The sequence below is a fragment of the Opisthorchis viverrini genome (assembly GCF_000715545.1).
Source record: "Opisthorchis viverrini unplaced genomic scaffold opera_v5_70, whole genome shotgun sequence".
Classification (NCBI taxonomy): Eukaryota; Metazoa; Platyhelminthes; class Trematoda; order Opisthorchiida; family Opisthorchiidae; genus Opisthorchis; species Opisthorchis viverrini.
In genome coordinates, this window is record NW_008751726.1 from 1,465,200 (window position 1) to 1,478,412 (window position 13,213).

The following is a 13,213-nucleotide window of genomic DNA, read 5'->3' on the forward strand; positions in this document are numbered from 1 at the left end:
AAAACCGACCAGGGAATTACGTGCGGAAGCCTCGATCCGTGGATCTGTGAATGAAATGGAGTACACCAACGAAGTTGTCTACTCAGGACGCACGAAAGACCACACCCTCATTGAGCGTGTCCAGCGGGCCGCCACGAGGATGGTTGCCAGCCTCAAATCCGTGGACTACGAAATGCGTCTCGTGATACTTGATTTCTTTCCCCTGGAGTACCGTCGCCTCCGAGGGGACCTAATTCTTACTTACGCCATGTTTGAGCAAAGCTTGGTAAACAGGTTTTTAACCGTTGACCCAGCAAACCCCCGGCAGGGACATAACAAGAAAATTTTCAAGCTCAGGGCACACACATTCATTAGACAAAATTTTTTCATTGTGTATCAATCCGTGAATCCGTGAACTGAAAAGTGACCTTGAAAGAAGGGTGCCTGTGTGAAGGTTGTTGACCTTGGCGGCATATGGCCCCGTTTCATTCCGTTTCAGACCCGCTTCAGCCCAATGGGTAGTGTTATACCGGATTTCCAAGCTAACTGCGTATAAAGACCACCACACATTCACTTAGAGTGACATTTATGCCTGTTCATCTGGATTTCCCTCACTTGGGTGCCCAACATAACGGTCGCGGGCGAGAACCCGTCCCTCAAAATGTTCTTGAGTGCTCTGATTCTCAAGGTCTTTGCACAAAGCTCTCCGATGGTGAGTTAGTCCTTGATTGTTTTGGTCACGTTCAAGCTTTGAAATCCTTATATGTAAAGTAGCTGTATTCGATTTTATCCTTTACCATGGCCGAGGGTTCATCAGTGGCTTTTCAACGGTTCCCTGAGATCTGAGCTTAGGTCTTAAACTTTTTCATCCAAGCCAGTGCCGCTCTGACCTCGGAACTCTGCATCACAAAAACTTCCAGTGAAATATTCCTAGGTGGCATGTGTTTCTAGTCATCCAGGGATTCTCAGTCTCTAGTGGCTGGACGCTAATTCCACGTCACCCAACCAATTTTGATTAGACTTCGCGGCTTGATCGTTTCGACAAAGAGGAGTGTTTTGAGGTCATTGGAATCACTGGAGTACCTTAGGAGCTCTTGGTTGGGTTTTTCATGCTCCACAAGTTTTTAAAATTGGGTCACGTTTTCAGTTATCGAGGCAACACGACCGTCTAACTCCCGCAAACATATGTCGGACTACTGCCTTTTAGATGACCGTTTTTTAATATTCAATGAATTTTGTTAGATCCTCTGAAATTGTGAGCGTACCACGATGGACTGGAACGCCAGTACTAGGTTCCCACGCCACATCGTTGCTGAATTCTCCGGAGTGATTTCGTAGTCTAGTCGCTGTGGTTTGTTGGTTTGTAGTGAAAATGCATGTTGTAACACGACGAGCATTCTCTTCGGGTGTCCGTATGATTCGAAACCAAATGTTGTCCATCATCAACCACGGGAAAAGACGGTGTACAAGCATGAGCAATCCAGACATTCGTCAAGCCTTGAGACCTTCCACTCCGTTAAGGCCATATGGTCCAGTTTTGGCTGGCTCCTCGATTGAAGGCATTGACTGGCTCCATATATTTTCAGTGATAACATCGTTTAGCCGCTAGGTTGCTGCAAGGCCGCTTATGCTTTCTTGGTACTCAACAATGCACGGCTTACATGTGTCAACTGGAATTCGGACGATGCTCCCGATCGGAGGACCCTACGCTCTGTATGATCGTTTAGCTGCTTCGTCCTAAAGCTTCCCTGATGTTGAAATATTCTTCCATGGATGTCTTTCAGGTCGGCAGTCAGGTAGTGTATGCCAATGATGATTCACATGAAAGGCGTGATTTCACTAGATTCTTGCTATCGCTCACCCATTGTCGTTTTGTTGCAGAATCCCTCGCCCGGCTACGCAAAATTGTCGACCGTCAAAAGGCTGAGCTACAGTTTGGTAAGCAATTTCCTTTTTCTGCTGTTGGTGCACTTCGTCCTGTTGGATATGTTTTGGAAATAGCACGTATACTGTGTGGTCTAATTTAACCGCCTTTGTAATAGCCCTATTCTGGATGTTTGGATTGCTGTACATCTGTAACAAAGTGGGGTTAAATGCCCAGGTTGAAAAGAAAAAAATGAACAGATGCAAAGCAAATGCACTCTCTGCTCTGTTGCCTACGTTGTGAAGTAAATACCTTGCCGATGACTGGTTTGAGTCTGTCATACATCATCATCATCATCATCATCAATGACAGCAACATCAGTGTTGGCACTGATGCTTCACTGCCGTCAGTCATACACCGTTTGAAGTTCGTTACTCAGTGACAGCGACACCAGTGTTGAACAGCGGTTAGTTTACCATGATTCCCGGGAAGATGCTTTTTTCAACGTTTCGTTTTTTTAGTGACTATGGGCAGTCGTAAACTGAAGACATTAAAGGGTCAAATATAGTTCATGATATCTCCATCCGGAAATACGCATCTTCTCTTATAGTCAGCTTTGGCAAAGTGAATGTTTTATCTTAGCTGACATGAAATGCAGCCCATACGTCAGTTGTAGACCCTGTGCCAAAGTATGGTAGTTTCGTGAGGATTTGAGATTGGGCGAGTGTAGCTCTTAATACTTAGGGAGGGGGTGGTCTAATTCATCTGTACACTGGTGACGTCTCCCCGATTAGTAATTTATAAGCTAATTGCCAAGCTCGGTGAACATGTCATCAACCACTAATAAACACTCGAGTTACCAATATTTCGACACTAACGTTTTTATCTTGTTGCATCTGTGATTTCCCCGCTGATTAACGGGGATGTCCAACGTGGATTTGAACGTCGGAGTTTTGAAGCTCTTCCAGCGTCTGCATGATTATTTAGACGATCATGAATGGGGTGTGTAGGTATACCTGAGGGACATTTTGTATACAGAAGCTTTTGAGAAGCTCTTCATATACTATCGCACTCAGAAGTCTGAGAAGTCTGAAACCTATTAACAAAATTCCGGTGCAATTCTTGCTGAGCAAGCTTTTTAAAAAGAACAGACCGTTCAACTGCGTGGAATGCGCTTCGAAAACTCAGGAATACTAAAACTGGTGGCGATTCATACTTATGGCACCTAGCGGAATGTAAAGGTTTGGCTAGCACAACCCCTGTAAGGTCGGAATTCTGTTTGGCGCTATCGAGGGTCACCATAAGGCGGCGGAGCACAAGCGACGCTGAGTCTCATTGTGAATTGAGCCAGACTGATCCTTCCGTGACTACTGCGGTCACTACAACTCCTTTTTTTAAAATAAAAAATGGCACCATCTCCGATTCTATCCAGTTATCTGAGAATGTTTCTTTCTTCCAGATGGAGTCAGATAGATCAATCAAGCACTGACTTATTACTTTACTCCCGTCCTTGGACACTGAGGGTCTGTGGTCATCCGGACCGCTCGAGAGGACATGTGCAACCGTAAATCCCCAAGAACCTACAGGGTTCCAGGTTAACCTTCAGGGGTTCTGTTGGAGTTCGAGGATCCAACTAGGAGACAGCATGTAAGGAGGACTGTTGTTCAAAATGCCCGGTCAGGTGTCTTGATTAAAGGCTGTCATGCCATTTTAGTCCTTTCTGGCTTCGTTCACAGACGATTTGTGGGAACCACCTGCACTGAAATAATCTTCAGACATTCTTGGCCTTCTGCGTCCTTCCCTTTAGTCATCTGTGTCAGTGGCTGGCACCGTGTGGCCAGACGACCTCAGTTATTTTGGAAGCTGGCGTTGCATGAAAGTAGTCTGCGATCAGCACATAGCTGTGGCAGCCGCTCGCCAAGATCTGTACCTACGGAGTTTGATCCAAGTCGACCATCGAATCAAGTCTCAGATGCTTTAGGCCTCTCCACTTGTGCATTCAGATCTCCATAACATATTTTAGCTCACATTTTAGCTCGACGTAACAGAGCAATGAAGGCTTCATAAAAGTCTTCTCTGGAGGTGTCTGAGTTAAAGTTGTTTGGGCGTAAACATACTCGACAAAGAGGTAGCGATCATCCTCCCGCTTGTGAGGTTCCTTCATCTGCGTTGGTAGACAAACCGCGCGCGGGCGACTATCAACGGGTATCCGCTGAAGCGAGACTCCCTCTGCCTGGTTACTTAGGACGATGCCGACTTCTGTACATCTTGTCACAGTGACCTGGTAATCGGCAGAAGGGCGCAACCGGAAGCGAGTGGAGATAGATGGGGTAGTTTTTTAGCATTTTAAATTATTGTTTCCGATACACAGCACACATCGTTGTCAAGCGTGAGAGCAGGAGCAGCTTGTTGTCCCGCTCGCTTCAGAGTCCGAACATTCAATGCAGCCAGGTAGACTGGGCGTCAAGGCTCTAAGGTGGATTTCGAGGTGCCTGAGGCTGTCACTGTCGGCTAATGCGCAGATGCTGCGACCAAGTCCAATGCAGGATGAACAGGGCAGTCAGTCCTAACAGATAGGCCTAAAAGAATTCCTAACTGGGTATAGAGGGGAGGGGAAAGTAGAAGTATGCAGAAAAGGAAGGAGAGAGACAGTAGCCTGTTTTGCTTGCCTACCCTTTTGTTCACAGGACGGATGAGGCTGATGGTGTGACGCGACTAAAGTGGCATGTCAACATCTTTTGCTGTAGGAATCACGGTTGTACGGGGGCCTCCGAACTTAGACAAGAGGATGATTAGGGTTCTCGACGAAAGCCTTTGGCTCCGATGCCTAACCACAAAGCAGTGGCGTTTGGCATGAAATGCAAGTGCATTCCCACTTTTTATAGACTAAGTCGGCACGTATGTTTCGACCCCCAACCCGGAAGCCCAAGAGACTGTTGGTCCAACCACTGGCGAGCATGGTACGAGAGACCATGAGTGTGGCGCGGACACTATAGTATAGTCTAATGGATAAAAGAGGCACAAAAACCGTCACACTATTGTATGGCCCGGCTTCTTGCTGACAGGCTAATTCGAAACTCTATAAATATGGAAACTCGGTTGAAAGTGAGTGTAAATCTAGATGTGACCCATACATCTGGTTTGTGCGTATCTATTAGGTATATGCACCTTATGCTTTTCTTCATATCAGCCTACATGGTCATATGATTATTTTGCATTAGAACTAAATCTCCTGGCTAGCAATATTTTGTGTTATCGAAGTGTTAATTATCGTTGTTGATGGCAACATTGGCGAAGACACTCGTGCGCCACTCCCATACACCCTTGTCAGTTTATTTGAATTAACTCCTGATTTTATATCCAGTGCTTCGATCTAGTTGGTTTCGCTGTCACACAAGCCTAGCGCCTTGCATTTTGAAGAGCTGTGTACAACAATTTCCAGAAAGAGTCGATATTAGAGAACCTATTGTCTAAAAGAGAATCTTGTAGGTTCAGCACCCTTTCGGTGCCCGGCTGTCGTGCGACCCGAAGGAAGCACGAGGGCTGGGATACTATCAGGTTGCTCAAGCCTAGACAGAGGAAGTCGACAGGCAGAGGTCGGGTCCGAACGGCGGACCTTCCGGTCAGGAAATTCGCGCTCTAACCACTTGGGCCATCTCGCCCTTCACAGGTTTGCCTCACATCCGGGTCCGAGAGCTTCTCAGTGGCTCCTGCGGGATGCGCGCATCACGCGTTCTGAAAAGCGCATCGACAAGCGACAATGAACCACGGCGTAATCTGAATCTACATAAATGTTTCAGAACGAGCGACAATCTGTAACCAACCCATGCTACCTGTAGCTAATGGCGGTATGATCTATCCTTGCTGGAGGTTGGTTTGCATGATGGGGCACCAAGTTTCCAAGTGGCTTCGCTTGTTTCGGAAGTTAGTTCTGCACAGAAGCAGTCCGTAGTCAGCACATAGCTGTAGCAGTTGTTTGCAGTTGTCAGTGCGTTTCGGTTCCAGCGCAAGGTGACCATTCGACTGAACCTCAAGAGTGCTAAGTCAGCCTTCGTGCACATTCATATCCATAGGAACCACGAACTATCCGAGCTCTTAGCCCACCACAGTAAGGCACTCACAACTCTGCAAAAATGCCTTTGAGGCTATCAGAGCCAGTCTGTTGGGGCGTAAACAGGTACGAGTACAAGTAGCGATTATCGACATGTTCATGGGATACTCTCAGACATTGCCAAATGTGTCGCACACAGGCGACTATCAGCGGACAACTGTTCAAGCAAAGACCCTTCAGCTTGGTGGCTTAGGGCATCACCAACCCTGGTAGAACCAGTCGCAATGGCTTCTGTACCACCAGAGATGCGCAACCGGAAGCGAAAGGAAATCAATTGGGAGGTCAGTTTAGCATCCATATTTGGGTCTTGAATCATTGTTCCAAAAAAGATTGAATGCGGTGCACATGCAAGAGTAGTCTGTCGTTCGGGTTTTTTCAGAGTGTGAATCTTAAAAGCTTTCAGGGTCTAAAGAATGATTATGATCATGGCGGTCGAGCTTACTGTAGGTATTGCAGCTAATGGCAAAGGCCGGTGAACGGATCTGCCAGTCCTTACGAAATTCCCTTTGGAAATGTGACTGGCAGCTGGGTAAGTAAGGAAGAGTAGTGAATATCTGAAAGTTAAAGAGGGGAGGCGTCCGCAGCTCATTGGTTAATGGAGGTACACAAACCTTTACACTGCTGTGGGATCCTTTCCATTCTTCAGTATTACTGTTTTTGAGTGGCTATAGTACACTCTAGATTTGGGGCTCACCTAGAATGCTCAGGAAGTGATAACTGGGCCACTGTATAGCTTTGAACGGATTGCCGGCTTTGCTGTAGTGAGGACTATGCGACAATATGCTGAATGGCTTGGTGGAAATCATGCTCCGTGTTGTTGGTTACCCTACCAATAAAGTAGTTCCTCTCGCCTCACATTTTTAGTTTTAAGTAAATATCTTGCATATACACAAGTGGGTAATCATTATTTCATTTGTTGTATTGGCCCAAATTTATTGATGCGGCTTCATGAGCACTATAGGACTTTAAGGCGAAAAACGGTTTGTATGAGCACTCCACACACTTCAAATGCTGATAGCCACTTTTGTGCCATTCTTGATTTCCATGAAATCGTTTTTTCGTGAACTCTGTTGCAGCTCACTGGTTTAGGATAGCCAGTTTGGCTGACAAAATGTAGTAGATCATGGAATGTTGTTTCTAGGTAATGTAATCCAGTGGTTGGTGTATCATGTCTGTTCTCTTGCTTCTGTTTAGGTCAATCTGATGAGTCGGAAAAAGCCCAGGAGGAGCCGGATTTTCTTCTGGAACCCTCTGAACGGCCTTTGTTGCGAAAGGTGACAGAGGGGTTACTACCTCCTACCTACTTCGGTACGTTTGACTATGCAGCCTGCTATTTCAGAAATTTCAACCTAGATGCGTGACACTGTTTGCGTGAACCTCTTTAACACATTTCACTTAATGTACAACAACCGACTAGAAATCCACTGTAAAACGCAGATGGTTCCTTATGATAACTGCCTCCATTGTAAACGATAAAAACTGATAGATTCCCACTGAGTTTTCTTAGTGTCTCATCCCTGGGATAACGAACCGCGATTCAAAGTTTCAGCTTATACCTGTCGAGGCGATTTTATTGTATATCTCATATGCATAATTCCTCCGAATTTTCTGTCCATTTTTTAAAAATTTCTCAAGGATTCTCCTTCTCCCAAACCAATGGTCTCTTGGTGAATGATTTCGAACAAGCCGTTTATCATCGAAGAAGTTTAACCATACCTTCGAGGCTTCTTCGTCAAAAACGCATCCAGGACAAACCGAACAAACGTATGGTCAAACGTATCGTCGCCAATGAGAGTGACCCATCGACCCATGATCATTCACGTAAACTTGAAGAATACGGACCAGGATCATGGAGGGTTGGTCAAGAACTAATTCGGCGACACTTTGGCATGAAGAGATCCAGTAAAGAAGGTTCGTCGGCACACTATTAGTCTTCAATTTTTATTACCCTGTGTCGAATTCGCCTGATAAAACACGTCTTCAGCTGGATGGTGTCATGTAAGTAGCTGGTTATGCGTACTGGATGACGTGATGTACTTCAGACCACTCATACTGTTTCATTCCATCCAGGCATTTACGAGTCCTGCGTAAAACAGATTTCTCACAAAAACTGTTTGATTGCCAAAACAGCTGTTCCGTTCTGGAGAGTCCACTTGGAGGCGCCGACCAAGAGTAGTCTCTTGTAAAGAACAGTTTCTCCATAGAGGAGCCATGGCATTGTTCCTTTTCTTTCGAGCGGTTAAACTGCCGTTGGCTTCCTTCGTCCTGTAGATTTCATGCGTCTAACGAGTACTTTGCACAGTTGAAACGTCATGTGAACATGTATTTCCGGTGATTCTTTTTCCTGTGAATACAGCATCCTTCCACTTGTGTTATCTGTCCAACCTAGATATTTATAATCATTGTTCCCTATTGTTTATTTAGGAATCCTTTACTTTGATTCCCCAGTATCGCTTCCGTTCTCTCTTTGCAACATTTACATCTCCATACGTGTCGCACACAGAGTGCTACTTAGGGCTAATCCCGTTTTTTATTTCCTGTCTCCGACGTACTGTTTTATTGGTTTTCTACAACTGTATATATCCCAATTCCCCTCGTGAATCAATGACCTTGTTATTTTTTCGCAGACGAACTGGAACAGGAGGGAAATGTAGCTTCAGCAAAACGCTCTGTTGAAAACCCACATGGTTCGCTGATTGCACATTCCGATGGTGACGGTACGACGAGACATGGTGACCCAATGCAATACGAGAAAGATGATCTACCAGCTCCCAAAACATTAAATGGATTGAAAAGGGGTTTGTACCGAAGAGAGCGGCACATGAACGTGAATGACTGCCCAAGTACGGCTCTATATTTGGACTAGTTAGTTATTATCTGCTACAGGAACCAATAAAATAGGTCGTCTCACAACATTTCTCTCCATGATGCTTATGTTCATCACACTTAAACCGGTAATCTCTCATTTATAGACACCGATGGTACGGTATGCAATCGAAAGACCAATGTCTCACGAGCGGATTTACAGGCTCTTGTTCGAAGACAACGTCAGATACGCAAAGAAGATCGTCGTAGGAAAGAACAAGCCGAGACAGAACGGCGGGAGCGCATCAAGCGGAATCTTTCAGCCACCGCGTTAGCTGCTGCAGCTGCGGCCAAGGCCCCCGTATCTCCAAATAAGAAGAAAATTAGGATGGCCTACGGTGAATCCTTTCAACCAAACGCTAAGATTTCGACTGAAGTAAGTCATCATTACATCGGTTATGTTCGTAAAGTTTGTCGCGGTGGGAAAATTGACTGTTGCTTCCACTCCTCTTTTTCATCTCATTTCGCCGCTACTTTATTTGGAAGTTCTGTCAGAATACGATGGCCCCAGTGGTTGGACGACGCATATGAACATGCCACAGTAGTATTCTTCCTAAGGGAGACTATCTCTTCTACTAAGAGCTTGAGTCCATCAGTTCAGGAGTGCCCTCTCTTTGACCAGATGGTTGTGAATCATAGCCATCCATCCATTTGGAGTGACGCCCGAACAGAAGCCCCTATGGGGAATAGTGATGAAGCTTCACAATCCGGAACTGACTGAATAATCGGATATGCGACCAAGAACTTAACTAACTTCTAGTGCATATTGATAGCTTTTTCTCGTGGTCCAGTATCAGTTGTCTATTAGAATTTTGAAGAACAGACTTCCGAGTTCCTTGCTCGAGATAGTTTGGTGACTAAGACCCGAACCTACTGATCCGTGGTTTGAACCCAACTTCTGAATCTCGGTTCCTGCTGTTTAGGCTTGAGCAACCTGATACTAGCTCAGCCCCTGTGCTTCCTACGGGGAGCGTGCTAGCTGTCTACCGAGTGTTACACCTAAACGATCTTTTTTTGCTCAGATGCACGGAGGATGAATGCTCTTGAGAGTTATCAACGTTGGTGGAGGCGGTTTGGCCAGTAGCATAGTGGCCCTTTTTGAAGAGCTTATCTCCTGGCTGCGTATGTCGCCTAAGCTGGTTGTGTTAGACATACGCGCCTAGATGGCTAGCTTCGATGATTGGATGGTTCTATTGGAGATGATATGATGTATGGCCCAACTGTTGCATCATCCATTTTTAGACGACTTGGTTTCGACCATGTGGTTATTGTTGTCTGTAGCATGTATAGGCAGTTATTCTCACCGGGGTTTTCAGAATACCAGTCTTTAATAGGAAAACAGAAATATACATGACTGTTAAGTGGAGAGAACCCTGTAACAACCGAGGCTACGGAATACTACTGATACAAGTTTAGTATCTACGTTATGATGCTTGTATATGCGATACTGTCCTTCAGAGGAGTCGACTGTAGTTGAGAGTTACGTATGATGTTTAATGGAGGTGGAGGCTATTGCGGTATCTTATATGCGTTCGGATGCGTACAAAATTGTCATAAGGCAGCAGATTCAGTGTCCTCAAATTACTTCTTGCGTGGACCATCCGCTGACTTTTGTGTATGGGAAAACCAAACTATTGTAAATTTGGATGTCATTGTGACAGATAAAGACAAATACGCATTCATTGGTAGCAGATTAACGATCGGAGCACTTTTTGTTTATTCTCTTTACTTTGCCTTTACTTTCCCACAATTATAGCTTCTTCCAATGTCTGCTGGGTCAATAGCGCTCCAGCAGAAGCTTGATGAGTTGCTTGGAACTGATGACGACCACTACCGCCTTTCTGAACTCACAACACATGTACCGAATGAGTCATTCATCGCAGACAGCATGCAGATTGGACCTGAGTTAACATCATCTCGGTCGGTCGCGCCATCCGTAGCCAACACAGAATCTCGTAAGTATCAAGTGACATCTAACTAGTAAAGTGCTTCACAGCTATTCCGTGATACTCCAGATACACATAGGGGGCGAGATGGCTCAAGTGAATTTACTGACCAGCAGGTCCGTGGTTCGAATCTGACCTCTGCATCTCGACTAGGCTTGAGCAACCCGGCAGTATCTCAGCCTTCGCGCTTCCTTCGCGTGGCACGGTAGCTGGGCATCGGGTGTTACAACTGAATGATTTTTTTCAGATACATTTGGCTCCGTTCTTTTCCCGAGCATATGGATTTCACTGTGAACGGTTGTCGGGTTATTCTTTCTCAGCTGACTAATCTTCATCAATGTTGGGAAATCCATGAGAACTGTTCACTGGATCGTGTTCTTTTTATCAGCACTAGTTATTATGTGTTCTCAGTGCTTCATTAAAGAGTTCACGTGTAAAGGTGTGTCTTAGCATTATTTTTATGGCCTGCAGCATTCTAAATTTCGAAAAGCGCCTGTACTTTGCTGATTGCAAGTACTTTGCACGTTGGCATCTGGCTTGAGGGTTTATTGTGTCTATGGAATGTGAATGGCGCCTGCGTCTCATTGATCCTTCAGCTGACAAGATTGTGAACTTGTTTTCGGATGACCTGAGCTATGTTTTTCTAAAGACCCCTAAATGTGCCTCTTACCCTTCCGTTTTGGTAGTCTGCACACCGTTTGTGGTGTTCGTCAAACTTTTGTGAAGGAATGGTCTCTAAACATCTCTTCGTTGTTGCGTTTAACTGTACATTACCCGCGGCTAGCATCAAGTGGCCGTACTGTTTTCATATCGTACTTGTAGCATCATCTACCTAATGCGAGATCCTGCGGACACCAGTTGGGCGTAGACTTCAGCGTTGATGTCTTTCGGGGACGAGTGATCTAACGTGTTTTTTCGTATACCCATTTTTCATATATGGAGTGAATGTCAACAAGCTGAACTTCGGAAAAGCGCAAGTTATTCAGAAGTTAGACTAGTACACGCGAACTGTAGGTTTAGATGAAAATTTGCTCACCAGTAAAGTCTTTGTCCAATAGGCTAGTTTGATGGTTTGATGCACAGTAAGTGAGGCTGTAACGAGTGAATCGAGTACTTTTGTGGGTGAAAACACGTTTTAAATGACCCAACTTTTTCCGTCAGATCTGCTGTGATTAGTTTGACAGAGTGCGGTAATTAGCATCGAATAAAGTATTGGGTCAAGAAGAATGCTAAACACTCAACCGGTGAAATACACTCATTTACAAACTAACTTAACGGGAGACTCAACTTAATTGCAGTTGTGTCCCGTTTATCATACCCTTCAACTAGATGTATTGTACAAAGACCGCTTCGTGTTTCGGTTTCGAGATACTGCGGTATATTTTCTTGATGGCACGCCCTACTTGTGAAGAGTTTTCAGCAATCATAGAGGGTGGGGGGGGGGGGGGGGGAGAGGGGACTCTAAAACTGTTTGCTCGCACACCAGTCACTGATAGTGTTAACAGCGAGTGTTCAGTTGTGTTTTGTATAGTGGATAGATGTACAACCGTCGCTTGCTTTCAAACTACTGGTTAAGTTGGGAGACTATCAAGAAATTTTGTTTCAAGACAGAAACACATTTATTGAGTAACGGGAAAAATTGTGGACCCCATATGGTCTCCATACATTGTTCCATTCAATGGGGTAACAGAAACGGGGCCTGTTCTCATCTATTCAAACGACAATCCTACCAGTCGACACAAGAATAAGCATGGGTTTAGAATTCAACTCCGTGGTGAGTCGCATCGCTCATTTTCGCAAATCAGCCAATCGACACTGATTTCGATAGGTCTGGTAATGCTCGATGCTATTCAGAATTTACAGTCTTTTAACCAGTAACGCAAGCAATGCAATGAAACACACGGACTGAGATGAGTTCACTATGGTGGAGTCGTTCATCTAACCTCTGAACAGAATCCATAAAATTAGTTTCCCTCTTTCATTTCGTAATAGTCACAGGTTTCCCCTGCTTGAAAAAGGCAACTGTTTTCTCTGGATACCCATCCGATGTAATTCAGGTTTGTTCTATCACTGATTTTGATGTCAGATTTCTATTTTGATATGCGTTGCGAGAGTTGGTGTTTTGGCTCGTCCACTCATCTTCCTGTTACACCGCTGGCAATGGTTACAGTGAGGTTCTAATGGTGCCCAGTTACTGTCTGGCAGCCGTCCACAAAGACAAGATTACAATAGGCCGTCGATCTCGCTTAGCTAAGCGAGATGGACCAAGTGGTTAGAGCGCGAATTTACTGACCGGAAGGTCCGTGGTTCGAACCCGACCTCTGCCTCTCGACTTCCCCTGTCTAGGCTTGGACAACCTGGCAATGTCCCAGCCCTCGTGCTTCCTTCCGGTGGCATGGCAGCTAGGCACCGAAAGGGTGTTGCAGCTGAACGATATATATATATCTA

General features: G+C 45.2%; 2 protein-coding genes across 2 annotated transcripts in view; one reads left to right on the forward strand and one right to left on the reverse strand.

The window, feature by feature from the left end:
• Window positions 1-433: 433 nt before the first annotated feature.
• The window catches only part of T265_04340 (hypothetical protein), a gene marked incomplete at both ends in the record, with an annotated part of 61,628 nt that continues 48,848 nt past the window's right edge, over window positions 434-13,213 (forward strand). Inside the window, 7 exons of the mRNA XM_009169049.1 lie at window positions 434-691; window positions 1,861-1,917; window positions 7,149-7,262; window positions 7,590-7,865; window positions 8,582-8,797; window positions 8,927-9,195; window positions 10,576-10,774. Coding sequence (XP_009167313.1) covers window positions 568-691; window positions 1,861-1,917; window positions 7,149-7,262; window positions 7,590-7,865; window positions 8,582-8,797; window positions 8,927-9,195; window positions 10,576-10,774 — 1,255 coding nt within the window. The remainder of the gene's footprint in view (window positions 692-1,860; window positions 1,918-7,148; window positions 7,263-7,589; window positions 7,866-8,581; window positions 8,798-8,926; window positions 9,196-10,575; window positions 10,775-13,213) is intronic.
• Window positions 1,198-1,467, reverse strand: T265_04339 (hypothetical protein; the record flags this gene model as incomplete). Its single annotated transcript, XM_009169048.1, has 1 exon — window positions 1,198-1,467. The coding sequence occupies one exon, from the start codon at window positions 1,465-1,467 to the stop codon at window positions 1,198-1,200; it is 270 nt and encodes an 89-aa protein (XP_009167312.1).